A 22,064-nucleotide genomic window follows, 5' to 3' on the forward strand; every position below is an offset into this window, starting at 1 on the left:
CTCAGCCCTTTTTACCTGCACACAAGCAATGCTGATGCCCACCGCCCCGATAATTTTCAGATGCTCTTGAATGAAGTTTTCCAGCTTGGTAATGCAACCACTCTGCAGGGTGAAAGGAGGGACATGGAAAATCAGCTTCATTTTAAACTCTTGCTCATTTTAATCCAATGTTTGTGACCCTTGAAGGCAGCACTTTAAAAAGTAGTGTCTGTGAGCAATCTCTTCCCCCAATATCTCTGGAAAAGCTAAGCAGATGATGTGAACTGCATCACTCCTGGTATTGCTCAGGACCAGCTAGCTCAGGAACCTCTGAACAAACCCAAGGTGTCTGCTGGCAGTGCAGGAGAAATGCAGAAGAACTGACCACATCACACACAGAGTGTCATTCTTCTCTCAGGTATGTGGAGAAAGATTCACTCACTCACTGCCTAGCTCCTGCCTGGAGGGCATGTTTATTCCTGTGAGGCCAAAAGGCCAAGGAAATGCTGCTAAGTGCATCCAGAACCAACAACCTTAACATAACTGAAGCCTTTTAATAGTAAATTCTTCCCACTGCTATTTATTACAGTTTGGTTATTGAGTTTTGGTTTGAACCTGGAAAGCCAGGCTCTGTCTGACTCTGCCCTGCAACTGTCAATCAAGGACCAGAAATATCTCCATTTGCAACTCATGCAGTAATTCTAACCACAGGAAGCTGTGTCAAATGTAGGACTTGCATCCAAATCTCTTGTCAGAACTAACAACCTCTCCTGCTTCCCCCCATAATTAATGTACCCAGTGGTAACAAACATAATTATTTTCCTCTATATCTATATATTAAATAACAGTCTACAAAGCTGAACAGTCAGCTAAAGAAGTGAAATCTACATTCCAAGGAATCTTACTGACTTTGAAGCCTACTGACAGTTTGCAGTAATAACCCAACACTGTCACTCCCTGCCCACCTCCTTTACACACTTTGTGACAGGTGGCTCTGAAGCCCTTCTGCTCTTTACCTCCTTGTAGATGTTGGAAGGATGGTCTCTTCTGCCACAGAGGTCAGTGATTGTCTTACAGCAGCTGTCTGGGACTTTCCTCCCACTGGCCTCTGGAGATTTGATCCACAGGCTGTCGGCCCAGTCCGTGTAGTTGTTGCTCCCACAGCACTTGAACTGCACACACAGAGAGCAAAGGCTGAGCCTGCAAGCACTGCAACCCTTTTCTCCTCCAGCCTCCCACATCAAGCCCTGCGTTTCACCCTCCTTTGCTGACACTCCAGCTATCTCATGGGTTTGTTTTTTTTATCATTATTAGTGACTTTTGTGTTAAGAGTTCCCCAAATGGCCATTTAAATATCAAGTTCATCCATCCTTCAGCAACTGTGACTTTTGTTTACTGCTGGGACAAACTGTAACCAGAGTGCACCTGCAGCTGCCTCAGCTCATAACTGCATGTTAATGATGGCAACAGGGTAAGTTTAATTACCAGTTACCATCACAAATGCACCTGCTATGGCACTATGCAAAGAGCAGTCCCTGTGCTTTGGAAGTGCCGATGCACAAGGGCCTTTTCTGTGGGAAAACCTGTCAGAACTGTGGTCACCCTAACCTGAACCACCCCTGAGCCAGGTACAGCGAACAACAGTGGCAGGAGAGTTCTTTCATTACATCTTGCTCTGCAGGGTACTGAAAAGCTTAATGAAAAATGTCAGCAATTTCTCCAAAGCCTTGAACTGGGAAAGCAGAAGCAGCTGTCAGAGTGACTTGGCAGCTCCAGTTCACTGGGAGCAGTTCAGATATCATTTCCCCAGTGCTACTGGTCATGCAATTCAGTGATCACACCATGCAATTCTGCCAGTTGCATGGCTCAGGCCTTGCACTTCACCCAATTTTGTCTTGAATCAGAACATACACTCAGCTTATAGAAGAAATACCTGCAGGGTGGATGTCAAGAGATGCCTTTTGTGTGCTTGGTTTTAAGCCCTGAAGTTGCATTAATTCTCTTTGCCTCCAGAGACACTCACCTCCTGCTGCAGTTTGTCCACTGCACTGGTAACACTCTCTTCTCCCTCCTTCCGGTACTTCTGGGTCATGGTGTTCTTTAGATTTTGTTTCAGCTCCAGGCTCAGCTGAATGAAGGATAAAATCACAAGGCAAACTCACTCCTCAGAACAACCCAAAGAACGACCCTGCATACATTCCATTGCTTTTGCTCCAAGAGGAGGATGGAGAACCTTGTGGAAGCTACAGCTTCCTTCAAGATTGTCCTCCAAGGCTGGACTGGACAGGCTTATTTCCAAATGATTACAGATCAGACCTCTGTTTTAATAACAGCAGGGAGGTGCTTTGGGATCAAATTTCAACCTGTGTTACATCCCCACATGGCTCCTCACCTTGAATGTGCAAGATTGCCAAGACGTGCCTGCAATGAAAGGGAATACAAAAGCGTGCCTGCTTAAACGTGAATATGCCTGTGAGACCATGTGCAGTCTTCTCCCTCTAACGCCTGTAAAAAAAAAATGCTAAATTTTTTTGTAAAAAATACAAATCACTCTGTCCATGAACAGGAAGAAATCAAGAGTTCTTAGCATGACGGACTAAAGCCACATAGACCAAAGAGCTCTTGTATCATCTTGAAAAAAGATGCCACAGGAGGGAATTAAATCCGTGATTGCAAAAATCACTGCAAGGCCTTTCTAGATAATAGAGAGACAAAGTCTGATTTTGCAAGAGCAGAATTTCTGAAAGCATCATCATAAACCACTGGCATGTTCAAGTGACTGGATTCAAATACTTATCTCTATGGAGACTCTTTTAATCTAGCTGAATTCTTTTCACCCTTTGCTGACAGCCAAGAAGTGCCAAAGAGCCACATTCTTTTTTTTTTTTTTTTTTTTCCTCCATACTGGTTCATGCAGCAACACTGCTTTAGTCCAACACCTTTGAAATTCCAAGGTTCCTATACCAATATAAATAATGCCAACATGCATTTTAGATGGGGTCAATGGAATAAACCACTGAGCAACCTCTTTATATACCTTTTATTCTACACAATAAGTAGTAAATGAGAGGTCAAAATCTAGTTATATTAAACTGTGCAAAATACATTCTGGAGTTTATTCTCCCTTTGAAACACTGCTTTCTCCAATCCCAGGTGTCAGATGGGGACAACACCTACCTCACAGAGATGATATGAGGCATCATTCATTAATATTTGAAAAATGCTTGGAGATCTTGGGCTGGGAAGCTCTATGGAAATGCAAAGGATTTAGCATAATAGAAATAAAGGAAAAGGTTCAGCAAGGAAGGCAGAGGCAAATAAAGAGGAGAGTCCATTAGCAGAATTATTATTTGGGAGAAAAGCAGTTACCTGCGGGCCCACAGGGAAGAACTGCAGCATGGAACAGAGATAAAGAACCAGTTTAGACACACACATGCAAGCCTTAGATACCAAAGCAAGGGCTGAAATAAAAAGAGTGGCAAACAGAGCAAGCAGCCTGCAACCAAGAGAGAAGTGGGATTTATCAGCCAGAGGGCAAAGGGATGTGCAGCTGTTGATCAGAGATGCACTGAAGTGATCTAAAGCACTCAAGGGTACAGTTCTGAATATGCTGTCCCTTATTTCAACCCAGGTATCAGCTCCACTTCATCCATTGTCACATATGAACCTCATGCCTTTGCACAGATGGATGGACAGATCCTGACTTCCTGCCATGCCTGCCAGGACTGATCTTTTCCTGTTAAATATGCACATTCATACTCCAGATCCCTCCTGACAGGAGCCAGTATAGTTCTTTGGGTCCTTGCAAACCACCAGTGCCCATCCAAGGCAAAGCATAGAGAAAATGGAATGGCAAGGAGTCCTGGCACTGAAGTCAACAAGATGGGATGTTCAGCTCCTTTTCAGACAGCCATTTGAAAACAATCCTAATTTGCCATTTCCAATTGATTTCCAGACATGAGAGCAACTTTGCAGGCTGTTTGTGACTTGGTGATTAAACTCCCTTTGAAAGCAAAGTGATTAATTAAGCTCTGCTCTTGACAACTGCAAGAAGTGCCAAGCCAGACCTGCAGGTGTTGGGAGCCTGTCCTGTGTCTCCAGCCCCTCAGCTGTGCTGCTCAAGTAAAGCTCTCAAAAAGTTCTTGACCTGAAAGGACCTCTCAGCTGGTCCATTCATTACCTTCGCTGGATGCAGCAGGAACTGTTCCTGTGTCCTGAACACGCTAAAGTGGCACTAACGTGATTTCAAGTTGTTTGTGCTATGCCTTGAAGGCTGTCAGGAGAGTCCCTATATCTACACAGCCTCAAAAACTGTCTTCTACAAGGGTCTGCAGAAAAACAGGGCACAAAGTGCACCACAGGAAGGAGCTGACCAGCAGGGCTGAGCAGCCCCTTGGAGTAATGACCACCATTTGTCAAAACCAGTAAATAATCCAAGATCTTTCGTATATGAAGGGGAGTGAGTAGGTGAACCATGAACAGACCTATGTCCCAAGCATCCAGGCAAAATTTTGGCTGGAGAGATGGTATGACAACGAGCTGTTCTCTCTCACTTGTTTCAGTCTCCAAGGACTAATGTCCACTCACCTGCTGGTAGTAGATATAGGCCAGGATTCCTGCAATGATCTCCAGGAGAAAGATGCATAGCAACAATATGAAGTACTGTAAAATAAAAGGAAAAAGACATTAGAACAGAATATAAGGAGATGCCAGGAGACAGCTTTCCTTTACCTGGTAAAATGCCTGACTCTGTCCTCACTGATGCTTTTCTGCAGCAGTGTTCAAAAGCAGAGGCTGGGATTAAGACTTCAATAGGGTAGGAAAGGAACAATCCCACAGATTAATAAAAACACCAAACCACAGAATAACTGAAGACAAGCAGCAGCAAGTGTAAGTTTAACTCACAGAGCCAGAGGGATACAGAGAATGGAAAAGTGCAGGCAACCAAGGTAAGATCACTGTACAAAAGAAACCTAGATAGATATCCTAATGACTACACTCAGTATCATAGAAAGCATCTGATTCTGACATCAACACAAAAAAAAATTAAACTTTTGCTTCTTTTGACATTGTTTAGGGCATTTCACCAAGTTACTAAGGAGCAATGTATGTTATAAAGATGACTCAATAAAGCCACAGAGGGCCCATTTCACCAAATATACAGCACAGCAGCTAAGTATAAAGCACCATTTGTGCTCCCAGTGACTTCTGCAGGGCTCAGCCACAGGCTGAGGGGCACTGTAGAAGTGGATGGACTTCAGCACTGGGACTGTATGTGCTCCTGCAATGGGCTCTAGATGGAAAAGCTCTGGATCTCAAAACCAAAGTGAGAAGAACTCTTAGAAGACTAATAGGAGAACATGACTATTTCCTAAAACGGCTTAGTGGCAATTAAGTGAAAAGGGTAAATCCTCCTTACCACAAGGAGAATCAAATGGGCAGTACAAAAAACTGTTTGGGAGCCCTGTTCTATTCACAAACAAATAAGAAAGCCAAACCCATGAGGAATATGTGCAGTAGATTAAAAGGACTAGGCAGGCCTGAAGAGCCAGGGTGATGCACCCACTTCCTGCTTAGGGTCCAAGACAGCTTTTCAGGGAGAACCCCTCTCCTGACAAACAGCCCGTGCCTTGCTCATGGTCAGCAATGAACAGTTTCTTTACAGATCCAGGCTGTTCTGTGACTGCTATTAAATTAATCTTCTAGTAGATAAAGCTGAAGAAACCCCAGTTCCAGCCATAACAAGGACCTCAAGCTAAGTTCCTGTAAGAACTGGCTTCCCCAGGACAGAACAAATAAAATATCTCCCATTTTCTGTTTTACCCTCAACCTTAAGAAAGGTCTGTTACCAAGAGACGAAGCAAATGGCTCCCTACAAATGTAACTGCACATCGAACCTGCACAAAAAAGGATGGTGAAGATCTGGACACAGCAAGGATGCCTTCTGTTGCACAAGGGTTACACCCCCACTGTGCACTCTTTTCACTAGGTATTTCCCCACCCCTTCTGCAGGAGTAAAATGACACAAACACTCAGGCTTCCTCCTTCACCCATGCTGGGCTTCAGCAGCTGCAAAGGAAGGACAGCTGGGTTTTATCTGCAGACCGAGCTTTAATCTGAGCACACAATCTCGGCCTTTCACTCCCCTGCCCCAGGCTCTCCCCCGCAGCGATCCCGACCATCTCCGCTGTACAGGGTACCCATTCATCCCAGGGCAATGAGTCACACACTGGAGTGCAGGATAGCTAAAGGCTGCTCCCAACACTCCCAGGAGGCTGAAAAAGGGCAAGAAAGGGTTGGCAGCCCTTGACACAACGGCTGGCTCTCTTTCTTTGGGACCTTGTTACGCCTTAACTGACCCAACATTATTTCTCTGCCAAGGAGGGGCAGGAGGATGGCAGGATGCCGAGAACAACCAATGGACTGGAAAGCTTATTTATTTTTCTTTGCTCTGTGTGATGTCAGATGCCTTCAGGTAGAGCTAAAGTTATGTCACCACAAGCTCTCTGCTCACTGTGCTGGCTTACAGTGGATAGAAACAAACACATATCCAGCAGACCTTAACAAATCTGAGTCACAAGTAAAACCTTGTGAGGGAGGTTAGTGCATCTACCCACCCATGAACGCAGTCTGTCTCTGCTCATACACTCCACCATTATCTTACTCTCATCGTTCCCTCAGGGACACCTACAGGTATCATGATGATATAGAGGAGCAGCAGCTTTCACTCTGGACACACACAGCTCTTCCTGCTCTTCAGCTGTAGCTGCAAGGCTTTCCTAGAGACCTGCTATGGGAGTACGCCAGCTCTGGCTTGGAACTGTAGGGACACGCCCTACTTGTTTCCCAAGTCAGAAATGTGTGATCACCAGAAGCTCTCTAGCAAACACAAGCCTGGACCTGGGTGGGCTCTCAGCAAAATTTACCCTGGCTCTAGCGCCAAGACTGAGTCAGGGCTCCTCAAGATCTCCTCAAGATCTAAAGAGCCCAAATTCCATCCAGTGAGGTACCAAGTGTTAAGTGTGTCTTCTCTGAATAATTATCTGGAGACATCTTTCTACTACCTGAAAGGAGACAGATAGCAATGATACTCCTAAATCAGCAACCTCACTTCATTGGGAGGGTTCCAGGCTGAAATGCAGCAGGAACAGAAATCCTAATCCATGTGAGTTGCCTTCTCCCTGTCCAAGGTAGCTGACTAGAAAAGGCAGTGTCAGGGACCAGGCCTGAAGAAAGTCACCTTCTCTCTTTATAAGCAAGGCCTCCTATTTGACAGGTCTTTCCCGGACTTTCCAGGGACTCCTGCTGCATTTTGACTGAAGTGTGATATAGCAGTGGTTTGTGTCCTTGTAAAGAGCTGGACTGCAGCATCACAGCCAGCCAGGCTGTAGATCCACTGCCTTGCCTGCTCCTGGAGCCAGAGAAACTCCACCTCTCAGGCTGGCTGCCAAGCCTCAGCACAGCACATGGTTAAGGAAGGCCAGTAAGAAATGACAGAAAAGTAGCACAGCTGTCAGTGATGAGCAATGAAATACTATGAAAAGCCTTGAAGTGGGCTTATAAAACTCAGTTACATACAAGGCAGAAAAAAATTTCACAGCTTCACAACTTTTCAAGAGAAAAAACATTCTAAAAACCAGATATGTATTTTACAAACAGCATCCAAAGCTGTCAGTAATTGATTTTTAAAAGCACCAAGGCAGCACTAGGGAGAGCACAGCTCTGTGCTGCTTATACTGCTCCCTCGGATATTTACATGGGTCTCTTGTACAGAGGGAAAATGGGACAGGCTGGCACAGCCCCTGGGGTGACTGTGAAGCTGTCAGGATTACTGTCTGAGCTCAGAGCTGGCAGAGGCCCCCAGCCAGGCTCACCCAGCCCTGGCAAGCACAGCCCTGTCTCAGATTACTCAGGCCAACAAAAGCAGAGCTCAAGCAAGAGGAGACAATAGGTCTGTCACAACCAGCCACTCCAAAAGGACGCGTGGTGTAAGGAGACAGAGTGACCTTGTATTCCCAAGAGACAATTATAAATTTTCTGTGGCAGAATAACAAAGAAAACTCCACTGGATTTTCATACATAGCTTCTGGCTAAGGGAAAGAGACAAAGGGAGATCTCTTTGGCATGAAGAGTCAGTGAAGCAAAGCCAAAACCAACTGCTACAGACCAGGAACCCACTGAACAAGCATCAGCAATGCACTCACTGTGTCTCCCTCTATATTTTATTCTCCCTCCCTGGCCCTACACTCTGCCTCTCACAGGGATTATCAGGTCTGCATAGCAGTGAAGCATCAGGCTTGCTCACAACTCTTCTTTCTGTTCCTCTAGCCAAACTATAGCGGAGAAATGGGGTCGGTCAGGTGAACGAGGATTTGCAAAGGGAGGAGCTGGTGGCTGAAGTATTTTTTTCTGTACCTGTGAAAGCCAAGATCCAAGGATTGTTATTTCAGTCACTGCACTCACCACTGCAGCCCAGACACTAAAACAGACTGCTGCCACACTACAGACTGAAAGGGAGATTTGAGAGGGAGTGAGCAAAATAGAAACTTCAGGGCTGGTAAAAAACTTCAGTGTAGGTGGGTGAGCAGGAAGCTCAGGAAGTAACACAGAGAAAGCTGTAAAAGAAGCAGCAGATTATCAAAATAGTATGGCTCTTTTTTGTGGAAGTAAGACTAAAGTAATTTTTTTGCAATTGAAGAAAATATTGGAAATTTTCTTATCTTTGACAACCAAGTGAAAAAGTGTATTAATCTGGCTTGAACCTAATATCATTAAAAGGTAGTTTTGTTACAGGTCTCTTGTATTTTCCTCCCTCTTCCCATTTTCCAAAACAGAATATATAATGGGCAAGGAAAAAGGAAGAGACAAAAGCCACAAGATTTTCTACTGAATAGTTTCAAATGGATGTTCTCACAAAAGCACAGGTATTACAACTACACTTTTTACTCTTGACTCATGCAGCACGCTCTTTGTGTGGATGAAAGAAAATGCTCCTGTCCCTTGGGACATGGACAGCACTGCTGTCAGGAGCTGGAGACCTTAGTGATACGTGTTCTAGGACAAAAAATAAGGCTGGTGCACAACACAACCAAGATGCTTCCCCCAAATAAAACAATCAAGCAAAACTCACCACTCGTAGCAAATTCCGCCGCTCTTTGAAGGTGGCACAGCACCCAAGGATGCCAGTGACCATGACCACCACGCCAGCCACCACCAGGATATAAGCAGTTGCAGAGTATGTGCTGGAGGACAGAAGGCTGATGTAGTCACTCTTCTCAGCCAGGGTCCAGGTGCCCACTGCCATCACAGCCCCTCCAGCCAGCTGGGGAGAGAGAGAGAAGCAAGCAAATGAAGGGCATCTGAGGCATGAACTTCCTCACCTCCCAGAACAACTGGACAGGGGCAGCAGGATGTACCACAGCTCCATCAGCTAGCCAAAGATGATCTACATTAAAAGATGGACTCACTGGGACTGGAGCAGGTCTTAAGCTTCAAGACACCCAGTTCAGCACCCCAGGTAGCCTGAGATGGAAGCTACCTAAACCATCCACCTGTGTACACCAGTTCATACTCAGAACAGAGTCTTCCCAAATGTAGCCACGCTGGGTTTTGGGCAAATAAAACATGTCACATATGTATGACCAGCCTGACTGGCTAAATTAACCCTTGGGACAAGTGAACACAGAGAACCCAACCACATCCCTAGCAGTCCCCTCTCTCTTTGTAAGCCTTCCGCTTCCAGAGGGTTTTAGGCAGCTTCTGGTAAACTCAGATAGTTTTTCTTAAAGGTCTGATCTGGACACTCCATTGGTCTGTCCCATGCACTGAAATGAAACACAATCCTTTGGCATCAGTAACTTCTGTGGTGGAAAGTATGACTCTAAGAAGATCCACTCTATCTAAGAAGGTGTGTGTCATCTGCCAGCACTCCCTTTGCCATTTTGAGAGGAGGAATGAAAAGACAGTGGAGCCCTCAGGCTCCTGGAAAAAGTAAACCAGGTGAAAAATCAAGGCTTATTTTCAGGCTTCCTGTAATTTTCTCTATTTGGTAACATGACCTAGAAACAGCCACGTGCTACTGTGTCAAGCCATAACTTCTGCAGCCTGAGCAGCCAAGCCCAAGGGGTGACATTTCACCAACAGGACAAAGGCTGTGTCCTAATGACATCAGCACTTCTTCCCAAGACTCCATTACACCCAAGATTTCTGCACTCCTGACACCAAAATTGCAGTGCCACCTCATTGCCTCTGACACAGACTGAGTTTTCTTACCCAGAAAAAGAAGTTGAAGATGAAGAGAAGGTACTTCAGACAGATGGTCCCACATGTTTCCTTCTTTTCTGTATACTCACGCATCTTTCTGGTTCACTAAGTTCCTAAAAAACAAAAATAAAAACAAAAAAACCAAAACCAAAACAAAAAACCCAAACAAACAAACAAACAAAAAACCACAAAAAAAAACCACAAAAAACAAAAACAAAAACAAAAACAACAACAAAAAAAAAACACCAGGAAAGCTTGAGTGAGTCAGTCATCACACCACTTCTCCCAGAAGGTCAGCATTACCATCCTCCTCCTGCAAGATCTAACACTCGCAATCTTTTGAAGTAAGCTGGTGAACAAGCCATTCAGCTAACTTCAGGGACACAGGACAGTGTTTGCCTGGATAAAGAGCTCTCCTGTCCATTTGGGTGACTCAAGATCTTGCACAGTCCCAGGCCTGTTCTCCAGAAAATCCCTGTCTGGCTTCTGACTGCAGCCTGTAGCTGCTGTTCTGAAGGTGGCAACAGAAACCTTGGTCTCTGATATTTATGGAATAATCTGTCTCCAAATAATATTATTTTCTCACTGGCATTAGTTACAACTGTCTTAAATAGATCCTTCTCTGAGTTTGGGCTATTTTTGATCATTACAACTGTAACTGGGATCACACTTGTTACATGTTCAGATGTCCTATCCTTTTTGAATCCCTGCAGTCTGTTGGGAGTAATTAATTCTCTTCTTCACTGCTTACTTTCCATGGCCCTTCTCACTGCCTAGCTGTCCCCCAGGGCACTAAGAGACTGTCCCAGCTACTAAGAGGAAGACACACAACCCTTGGCTTCATATGATCTGACAGCATAAAAATGCCCCTGCAGATATGTAAGGAATGGGATTTTGTTGTGAGTCAGTCCCAGTGCAGTGTTACATATCTGCTGCACCCTGGAGCACGTTTTGCAGAAGTGGGTCTGCAGCAAGCACATCTCCATGTTACTTCACTGCCTGTTGTTCAGACCTCAAAGTCTGAACCTTTCAAAAAAGTATTCTCATCACTGCCTGACCAGGCAGACAGGACAAAAGCACTGCACAGAGTATTGCTGCCAGCTTCACCTGTGTGAGGCAGGATGCAGAAGTGCAACCAAATCCTCACCACTTGCATTCAATTAAAAAGTCATCTCTTTCTTCCCACACCAGCCAGCAAGGAATGATGCAAACATTGTGCACCAACATCAGAGTGCAATGTTTTCCTAAACCAGCAATTTCCCTAGAAGCAGGGAGACAAACAGCCTCTACATTTTTCCAGAGGCATGGAGTTCATGCTTAGTTAAAACAGAAAACTTCTTCACACAAGTGATGCAAACTCCCTCCAGGGACCCACTGCAGCTACACCCAGCCATGCAGTACAGACTCATCTACCTTGGCAAAACACATGACAGCAAAGAAAGTGAGAAATAGGTACACACAGCCAGGCTGCACATCAGGTGACTATCAGCATTGTCTTTGCCACCACACTTCTAATGTCTGGCTTTAGAGCCAGATGAACCAAGGTTGGGAACAGCAGTTGCCCATTCTGCAGCATAATTGTATTTTATTTGCAGGAAACTATTTACTTGTGCTTCATGCCAGCCCACTCAAAAGCCCCAGCCAGGCCCATGCTTTAGAAACTAACAAGTAAAGCTAACAAGGAAAGCAAGAGTGTGAACATGCCAACAGTACGACCCATGCCCATCCCCGTCACCATTTCACAAGAAAATATTTTTCTCCAGAATAACATCTGGAAACAGCAGTTGGCAGCAGAATGCTGCTTCACTGGCAAAGGGAGCAGCTCTGAGGTGGTGGCATAGATGAAGGAGAACAACTCTTCAGAGTTATCTCCAGAAGAGATCAGAACCTCCAGCAATGCTCAGATTAATTACCATGTTGCAGCACAAAAGGGCCCCGGGCTTTGGGAAGGAATGGATGCTGCTGGTACTGTATACACTGACCAGGCTTGCAAATTCTCCATGAGAAGACGCCCCAAGAACACAGCATTCATGGAAGGTGACAGATTTACAGTTCCCAGAGGCTTCATTAAGCCACAGAACAAGAATGGCAGCAGCAAGGCAGCCATACACACCTGCACAGCTCAGAACAGGTACCTCAGCCCAGATCTGAGAGATGCCTTCCAGCAACAGTTCTTGTGGCCACCCCTTCTAACATCAGGACTGTATGCAGAGGAACGTGCACTGCAGGCTTGCAGAGACTGACCAGGGGATGATAACCATGCTTTCTGTCCTTAGGCTCCTTGGCCCAGTTTCCCTCTTGCTCCCTAGGATTTTAGGAACCAACCTTCCTTCCATCTATCCGTTTGTCCCCTACATATCACCATAGAGCTGGTGCTGGGCCCTAGCAAGGGATACTAACTTGTCCCTCCTGATCCATCCAAGAGCTCAGAAATCCCAGTCACAGCTCCATCTAGTCCAGGGTGAGGACTGGGCAGATGCACAGCTGAGACTGCACTTGCATCAGATGACAGACAGTCTGAAATCCCCCTCAAGACTGCAGGTCCTGCTCCACCCAGCTCTGGGTACAGGCCTTTCAGGCAGCCTGGCTTCACTGCTGGCAGGAGAGGATATTCCTGTTTCCAGAAAGCTGGCAGGGAACAGCTGCAGGTTTATAAAGCAGGGTGAATCACCAGGGATGGCAGACCATGAATCAGAAAGCAATCAGGGCTGTCTCCTGTTTGATCTATCCTTCCTAGCCAGGAGCAGAGCTGATGGCACTGGCTGCCTCTGCATGCTTAATGACTCATGAAGCCAACTATTTGGGGAAAGGCAGCTCTCCAGACCCTCTTTCTGGAAGTCCTGTTTGTGCTCCTTGCCTCACACAGGGTGATCTGCTGCCTCCCATCACCTGCAAAGACAGGGTTAGGCTTCAGGGAGCTATCCTGGTCTTCAGGGAAAGCAAGAGAGGGCAGGAGACTACAGTGAAATGCTTTTCCCAAGGAGACCTGGCAGTGGGAGGGGGGAACCACAATCTGCTTCCCAGGCTTAGGGTCCCTTCAGGCTCTGAGCCTCATGGTCCCAAAAAGCACAAAGGTGTTGATCAGTGTCACAGCACCAGGATGAATATGGGGGCCTCATCCTGAATTCACTGACATAGCCAGGGTCTCTTGCCTTCAGTCATCCTTATAACAAACCCTCAGAACTGATATGAATCACTCTTGAAACCAGACAAGAAGCAGCAACAGTAATTAACACACATAATTCTGTTCTATTTTAAACATTGAGGAAAAAACCTGTTCTGAATCATTATCAATAAATACACATGAACTCTCCGATTAACAGGAAATGGAAAGCTCTGCCACAGGGGTATATTTACAATTACATAAAAACATTATTAATTAAACATGAGCTTCATAATGGGAAGTACTTTGCTAACTGAAAAAGTGGTTAGAAGACTAAAAGTACTTCCATAGTGAAGTTTACTTGGTCCGGTCCAAGAGACAGTAGCTTCATCAGCAAGTTAAATTTCAGCAAGCAATCAAGGAATACAGGCTGTGAAATTTAGTCACACAATGGAAAGAAGTGTTTTTATGGAAGTCACAAGAATCAACAAGAGGTTCCTACTATGCCCACACACACTACAACAGAAATGACAGAGAGAAATAATACTCTAGGGAAAACAAAATGCATTAAGCTGAGAGGAAAAACAAGTGACAGAACCTGTAGATGAAAAGGAGGGGTAACAGTCTGAAGATTAATTCAAGAAGCTGAGAGTCAAACAGCTTGAATCCAGCTTCCCACTCTGACATAGACTTTGTGCATAGACTTGGGCAAGTCCCTCAGTCTGACCCTTGCCTCTCTCTTCCTTCCTAGTGCAAGACCCTCATCTTTCTCTAAACCCAGTGATTTTATGAGGATCTGCACTGAGAAACTCTGCTGCTGGAGGAATGCCAGCTGAGAGGCATGACAGGCTCCAGGTGACTGGCAAATTGGCAAAAGCCCGACAGAAACACAATTTTACGGAATCAAAAGTGCTTTCGACAGCAAAGACTACTTCAGCCAGTGAACTGGAATAACTTATTTTATGATTAGTAGAATACATACGTATAATGAGAGGAATGCCTGGTAAAGCAATTTTGGCAATAATTTATGCAGCTTGCTGGTTTAAATACATCAGAGATTGAGAGATGCTAACAATGAAGTATATGAGTAACAGTGAATAACAGTGGAACAACAGTGAAGCAAGGAGGAACCTATACAAACATCGTGAGCTCATCCTGCCCTGTGTGACTGCAAGCCACAACCTCCTAGGAGGGTAAGAATATACAGTGCATGACTGCCAGGCAAGGCTGGGATCACATGAAACATGAAACCATTCTGTGGTCTGATTTTCTTGGGCTCTCATCCTACCATTACTGAACCCTTAGGACAAACTGGACTACAAGAACTCACCAGAAGCTGAGCAGTATGGCTCCAGTTCTGGGTGCTGAGCATCTGGGAACACAAGCACTGCACAGACAACTGTGAGACCTAAAATTTCAATGGCAGGACTTGCTCTGTGTGTTCCACACAACGCCAGTGTATTTTTCTTTGCAGACCCAAAGGCACACATAGGCACACATAGCCCAGCTCAGAAAGTAAATGACATGCACACACACACACTCTCCTGCTGGATAGACATTCATTTAGTCATCCCAGACACTGCTTGGTACATTTGCCTCAACTTGCACAGTAACAGCACTTAATTAAACAGCAAAGAAAGCCAGGCCTGCAGGCTTTTTCTGCATAACCTGCCCTAAAGCAGCATGTGACAGATGGGGAAGAAACAATGCCAAAGAAAATTAATAGCTCCCAGGCCATTAAAAGCATCATTATTTAAAAGTATTGATTTTTGAGTGATAGCAAGCAAATTGGTACCCAATACATCAGTGACAACTATTCCACAAGATAACTCATACACCATAACTTAGATAACTTCCAACATCTTTACCAAAGCACACAAGAAAGACTTCCTGCAGGAAATCCCACTGCATCTGGGGAGGGAAATGTTCCACTGGAGACTATCTGAGCTGGGCCAGATAACCCTGGCAGCCATCAGGAAACAAAGCAGACGTCCTTCCCTTGGTATGTGCAATGCAGGTGTGGGCCAATAACTTTAATCTTCAGCAAACTCATTGACATTCTTTGTCAAGGCTAAACTCTAGGCTTTGAAAGCATGACCTCTCTTGAGTTCCCTCTCTGTAAGATGAAAACATTACCACTGACACTTTACCTACCCCACTGAACATCCTCAGAAAGGGTCTCCAGCTGCTTCTCACCTGCCAGAAAGCAGCTAAAAGTAATTTAAGTAAAGCCTTCCCAGGAGAGGAATTCTATAGCTTGCAGGTAAAGAGGTCAAATTCACACCTTGTGCCATTATCCACCCCAAAGTGACAGCCAACATGGATCAGCAGTCTTGACACTGACCTTTTACCACCAAAGCAGGTGACAGCACCAGTGCAAATGTTCAGTCCTCTTCAAAAGCTTTTTTCCACCCCCTCTCTTCTTGCTGGCTCTAGTCCGCTGATGGATTTAAGAAAGGAGAAAGCTGAAGGAAAAGAGAAGAGAGATGGAGAGAATCATGAACTATGCCAAAGACTACTCTGAAATCAATATATGATTATATGCTTTGCCATCAAGCCCTTTAAGTAGAGAGCACATGATTTCAGAATACCTCTTATGAGTGAATGCATTTGATTAAACTGCAAAGTGTGCACTGGATAACAGGAAAGAGTTCAACTGCAGCAGGGGTTGCATGAACATCTTCTGCTGGTAGAAAGCTGTCAGAACAGGTTTGTATTTCCTGCTGCATCCTGTAAATGCTGCTATCAATTCTGTCAAGGCTGTGTACATAAAATGACAGCTCATTCTGGTGCAAAAGGCCTGAAAGCAATTCCATGAGAGAGCTCAGAAGATCCTTCTGTGCAGTGCAAAGTCCTTCTTGGTGTTAGCGCCTTGAAGTGACCAAGTTTTCCATCTGGTCATGGGCAACCCCACCCTCTCTCCTTCCTCAGCTCTCCCTTCTGATGAAGCCATGTAGTCACTGATAGCCACACTCCAGTCACAGGATTCATCCCATCAAGATTCAGTCATGGCAAGTAGGTTGTGGCTTTCTAGCAGCACAGTGGCCTCCAACTCCTCCCGTTTGTTGCCCATACTGAGTGTACCAGTGCAGAGACACCTCACCTGGGCTGTCAGCCACATCACCTTTTTAGAAATATCCTCCAGTGTACCCAGCACATGGCAGAGCAACAGGCTGAGGGCCCTTGCTAGCACTCCATCCCTCTAACGCTGGCGTGTCATCCCAGGGCTTGTCATTTCTGTGGAGGCAGCTAGGCTGCATAAGTCTGCTGTACTAGAAATGGCCTCCAGCATTCCCTCTTTCCCCTGCTTTTCTCAGGTAGAGGGTCCCAAATTAGCACAGTATGGACAACACACCTTCTTTTATAACCAGCTTAGATTACCCCTGCTTCCATTCCCTATGAAAAATGATGCCAATAAGAGCCAGAAATGTGTTGATTCACATTACTACACAGCCTCTAGACCACAAAAACATCTCTTCAGAGAAACAAGTGGAAATTCCATTTCTTGCACCACTGGAAAGAAGGCCAAACAAAGTTCTTGGGTTTGTTAATTAAAGGTCATACAAGAGAACTTTCTGAGGAACTAAGGAGAGAAGAAAAGGCACAGTCACCTAGAAGGTAAGCAATAGTTCTTAAGAATCCTCCTGAGGCTGAGCCCAAACTCTCCAAGACCAGCCCCAGTGCCCTGCCCTTTATTCGTCTGCTTCATGCAGCTCCCACGCTCCTGGCTTTTCAGAAGGGAAAGCTGACCCAGGACACAAAGCTCAGTGCTTTGCTTTCCATCTCAGTATCTTGGAACATGCTGCAAAGCCAAAGTACTTGTGCCTTGGACTGGAGAGAATGCAAAACACAAGTCAGGCATCCACCGAGGAGGAAAAGCTCCTTCTAAAGAATTGTAATTTAAATTTAGGGGGGAGTGGGAGGGCAGGCACACAGAACAGATTTTGGTCAAAATCCCTCCTCCTTGACATCTCTGGCAGACCCTGCTTGACACTACCTCTTGACTGGGAGAGCACTTTTCCAAAGAACAGAGAGGGTAAGTTTGTTTCCATTCTGGGAGGAATGGAGGGAGGATCTCATATCAACCGTCTCTGATCAACAGTGTATGCAACATCTCCATGGGCACATGACAGCCCTGCTGTCACCCCTCAGAATGACTGCCAAATCCCTCCTTTCTTCTGCCCGAGCTCAAGGTGCTGTGTTTTTGTTATGAATAAATTTAAGGTCTAATCATTTGTTTGTATATTTAACCTTTTGTCTGTTTATTCCACAGTTTGAAAGTTCGCTTGAGTGCATTCACTGATTCCACCCCTGTTTGTATTTTCCCTACCTGATGCATTTGCCCTTATCCCCGGTTCACACTCCGGTTGTATTCCCCTAAGTTTTAGTATATTTCCCTAGTGTTAGAACCCCTTTTACCTAGTAAGTTAAACCCTCTTTGTCCCCTTCATGGCGTCGGGTAACTCAGCCGCCGCTCCCTGAGGTGACTTCCTGATTCCCAGGAGGCCTAGCGCGTGCTGCATATTGATTGCCGGACCCCAGCAGAGGACTAAAACTGAACTCAAACCACAAACCAAAGTAAGAACTGCTCAACAATCCACATCTACAAGACAGAGAAGTCTCAAAGAATCGGAGAAAGCCTTCAACATCCCTGGAGCCGGTCGCCGTGACTTGAGAAAGGTCCGAACGGAGTCACCACCTTAGACCAACGAGCCATAATTGAGTCTCTGGATGTATCCTCCGAGGGTGGAGACTCTGACCCTGCCGTAATCGACAGGATCGTCTACCCCTCCTCTGGGACGTCGACTCACCTGGGAGTAGCGGCGGCGTCGCGAACCCCGTACCCCCGCCCCCTTAGGCTATCTTTTAAATAAAGGCCTTACCAAGAAAGGAGCACAAGGTCTCCTGGCCCTTTTATTAATTACAACAATTTGGGGGCTCGTCCGGGATCGGCCACGCCCACGAGGACCCAGGAGGACTGGCTATCCACCTCGGACCCTCGGGGGACAGCTGGCCACATCCGGACGGCAAAGACAGCCTACGGGGAGAGTCGACGGCTGAAGAGCGCCGGATTGGTAAGACCTCCGGCGGTGGGATACGGGAGGCGAGTGAGTGTGTGTGCGAGTGAGACGGGGGCTGGCAGCTCGGACCCCCGAGGTGGGTGAGGACCCCTAGTACCGCGGTTCTGGACTCCCGCGAGGGGGCCGGCCGGGAACGGGGGGAAGTGAGAGAGGCCCGATTCGGGCCCAGTGAAGCAAGTGAGACGCCTCCCGCAGGGGTTAGGTGATTAGCTCCCCTGACTCAGTTGTGAGGTGGAGGGAGGGACGACCTGGGCCCCGCTAAGACCTAAGCCTCACGGGAGGTACGGGGAGGGAGTAGGGGCCAGGCAGGGCCCCCAAGATCTCCGCCAGGACCTGACCTCTAGGTCAGGACCCAGGAGTGCTGGAAGGGGATAGCGCTACCCCGTTGGGACCGGGCTCTGGGTTTCTGGGAAAGCGGGAGTTAAGGACTGGGGGAGGGATTAGCCTGCTAGGACCTCACTCCAAAACTTCCCCACCCTAGGGGTTGGCCGTTGGAACCCAACCTGAAGGAGAAGGTGTGGGGAGGGACCCCTAGGTTTTATTTTAGTTGCTGTGGTTCCCCTATCCTCTTATGTGTGTGTTTGGTTTAGTTTGTCCAACCCTCTGGGCAGGTAGAAGGGTTTTAAGTGGTGGTGAGTTGACCTGCAGACCCCAGGCTAACCCGGGCTCTCGGGATCCTGGGGAGTGTGAGTCGGGCGCAGTCCAACCCTCTGGGCAGGTAGAAGGGTTTTAAAATCGTGGTGTGTTGACCTGCAGACTTCAGGTTAGTGTTTAGGTACCTGGGGAAGTGTGTGCGTGAAGTGTATTCCTTCGGGCAGGTGAAGGACAGCGTGTCAGTGTGTTGACCTGCAAGCCTCAGGCTAACCCAGGCGCTTGGGACCCTGGGGAAGTGCGAGTTGAGCGCAGTAAGGATTGAGGGGGACTGCAGTTTTGTTTTGTTTTAGTGGATTAGGTAGAAGTTTGGTTGAGTGAATCAGTTGTTGAGAGAGAGATAAGTTCTAGCCTAATTTGTGTGGTCCGTCAGTTGATTAGTGCTTGGGTAAGGCACGTTAAGAGTTTTTCTTGTAATACCCTCAGGATGGGTCAATGTACTAGCAAAAGAAGCTCCCGTGGTGGAAAGGCCAAGAGAGTTAAGAGCATTCCCCCGAACAGCCCCCTCGGGAGAATGTTAGATGACTGGGCAATGAATAAGGCAACCTGGGATTTAGGTAAGATAAAGATGATCCACCTTTGTATGGAAGTCTGGCCAAAGCTAGATATCGAATGGCCGTGGTTTGGGTCAGAGGACGCATGGATGTGTGCTCAATTAATGCAGAATTTACGTAGTCAACACAAGCCGGATGAAGAACAACTGGTATATGCTGCTTGTTGGGGGCAGGAAAAGACTGGAAGGAAGTCTGTTAAGATCTGCAAGTTAAAAGAATGCAAGGAGGAGCCAGACAGGGAACAGAAAGAAAAGAGCAAACCATGGGATCCCCTAGATCACCTGCCTCCCCCTCTTCACCCTATAGGTTCCCCAGAACCCTTACCACCACCACCTACTCTCATTCCATTACCCCCTCCACCGAACTTTACTCCTAAACCTCTTCCCCCTCCTCCAACCCTCCTTCCTTTATCTTCTTCTCCTGACCCTATCCCCATGTCGCAAGCCTCTCTGTCCCGAACTACCAATTCCTCATCTGTTTCATCGCCCTTAGCAACTTCACCCACCCCTCAGACTCCCCTTCCACAACCTCTTGTCCCAGTACTTCCCCCTCCTTCTTAGGTGTCTTCTCCCTTGTCTCCCCCACTTACTACCCAGTCATCGTCTGTAATTCCTTTAACCCCTACTCAGTCATCCCTACCGACCCCTGTCCCTAATGCCCCCAGTAACCCGCCTCAAGCCTCCCAGCCCCAGATTCCCATCCCTGCCCCATCTCAACTCCCTGATCCCCTCTTTACCCCTACGTCCTCCCCATATACTCTTTCGTTTATTCTGAACACCCATTAGCAAAAATTGTTACCCCTATGTTCATGTCTCCGTCACCAAAGGTGGTCCCTAAGCCCCCTTGTCAGTGGGGAGAATCTCAGTCCTCAGTAGATAATTCCATTGGAGCTGAGGATTTGCAACCTCCCCAACCCCGAAATGAGACCCCAAGGGGGAGATTAGATGAGGGTCTATATTGTAACATAAGATCCCGAACTATGCGGGCAGATCGGTTATTCCCCTTAAGAGAGGTACCTGTGGGGGGAGTTTTTGGTGGGGTAGGATACGTAAATGCACCTCTTACTTCCTCAGAGGTAAGAGGCTTTAAGAAAGAAATGGGTAATCTAGTAGAGGACCCAGTAGGGGTATCGCAACAACTTGACCAGTTTCTTGGCCCTAATATTATACTTGAGGGGAGCTCACCTCCATTTTAAAGATACTATTTAGTCCCGAGGAAATAAAGTTGGTTTGAGCCGCTGCCATAAGAATTTGGGACAGGGAAAATCAAACTGGGGTTCCTGCAGAACCCTTGGCCCTAATACTTATATTTGAGGGGAGCTCACCTCCATTTTAAAGATACTATTTAGTCCCGAGGAAATAAAGTTGGTTCGAGCCGCTGCCATAAGAATTTGGGACAGGGAAAATCAAACTGGGGTTCCTGCAGGCCGTAAATTATCTGTAGAAGATCCAGGTTGGAACCCCAACCAGGCGCAAGATAGGAGGAATATGGAGGAGTACTGGACTCTGATAATCAGAGGAATAAGAGAGGCAGTCCCCAAAGGAACCAACTCTAAGCTGGCATTTGATTGTTGTCAGGAGAAGGATGAGACCCCCGCTGCTTGGTTGGGCCGGTTGAAAAAGAACTTTCAGCAATACTCAAACATAGATCCTGAGAGCCAAGAGGGCCAAGTTTTGCTAAAGGTTCAGTTTGTATCCAAGGCATGACCAGACATTAGGAGAAAGCTAGAGAGGCTGGAAGACTAGCAGGAAAAAGGAATCAATGATTTTTTAAGAGAGGCTTTAAGAGTGTACTTGCGTAGAGAAGAAGAGAAAGCCAAGAGCAAAGCACGAATGATGATTGCAGTGGCAAGAGAAAGTGTAGGGGTAGGGAAAGAAATAGCTGAAGGGAAGGAGAACCCCAATCCACCTAGTGGGAGAACGCCTCTTAATAAAGCTCATGTAGCAGTGTGGCAAGTGAGGCCCTGGCGGCCTGAGGATTTAAAATGTTATTATTGTGGAGAGGTAGGACATTTTAAGAGGGATTGTCAGAAAGCCTCTCGAGATGAAGCCATCATGAGAGAGTAAGAGGCCCTTGAAAGAATATTAAGAGGGCAGGACTAGGGATGTCAGGGGCTCTATGTGTTAGGGGACCTCATGTACCATTCTATTGAGCCCTTGATAACTTTAGAAGTAGGTCCCTATTTTCAGGAGTTTGAATTTTTAGTTGATACTGGCACACATCGTTCTAGTATTAATCAGGTTCCATTGGGGGTAACAATGGGAGGTGAGACTTGTGAAGTCGTGGGGGCAGAGGGCAGACCCTTTTCAGCGCCAGTTTTGAAAAAAATACTAAAAAAGGAAATTCCCGGGCGAGTCAGGTGGACTTGGTCTACCTCACTGATTTAGATACTAATTTGTTAGGTAGAGACCTCCAGGTCCAGTTAAGGATAGG

The 22,064-nt window shown here is 46.5% G+C and overlaps 1 protein-coding gene across 1 annotated transcript in view; it reads right to left on the reverse strand.

Annotated features, from left to right (window-relative positions):
- Positions 1-22,064, reverse strand: part of CD151 (CD151 molecule (Raph blood group)) — a 42,834-nt gene that overhangs the window by 2,893 nt on the left and 17,877 nt on the right. The window contains exons 2-8 of the mRNA XM_053981287.1: positions 15,690-15,810; positions 10,252-10,355; positions 9,110-9,301; positions 4,567-4,641; positions 2,003-2,107; positions 996-1,151; positions 16-102 (exon numbers count right to left, since the gene is read on the reverse strand). Of these exons, the coding sequence (XP_053837262.1) occupies positions 16-102; positions 996-1,151; positions 2,003-2,107; positions 4,567-4,641; positions 9,110-9,301; positions 10,252-10,335 (699 nt within the window). The 5' untranslated portion in view covers positions 10,336-10,355; positions 15,690-15,810. The remainder of the gene's footprint in view (positions 1-15; positions 103-995; positions 1,152-2,002; positions 2,108-4,566; positions 4,642-9,109; positions 9,302-10,251; positions 10,356-15,689; positions 15,811-22,064) is intronic.

This window comes from Vidua macroura, chromosome 6, assembly GCF_024509145.1.
Source record: "Vidua macroura isolate BioBank_ID:100142 chromosome 6, ASM2450914v1, whole genome shotgun sequence".
Classification (NCBI taxonomy): Eukaryota; Metazoa; Chordata; class Aves; order Passeriformes; family Viduidae; genus Vidua; species Vidua macroura.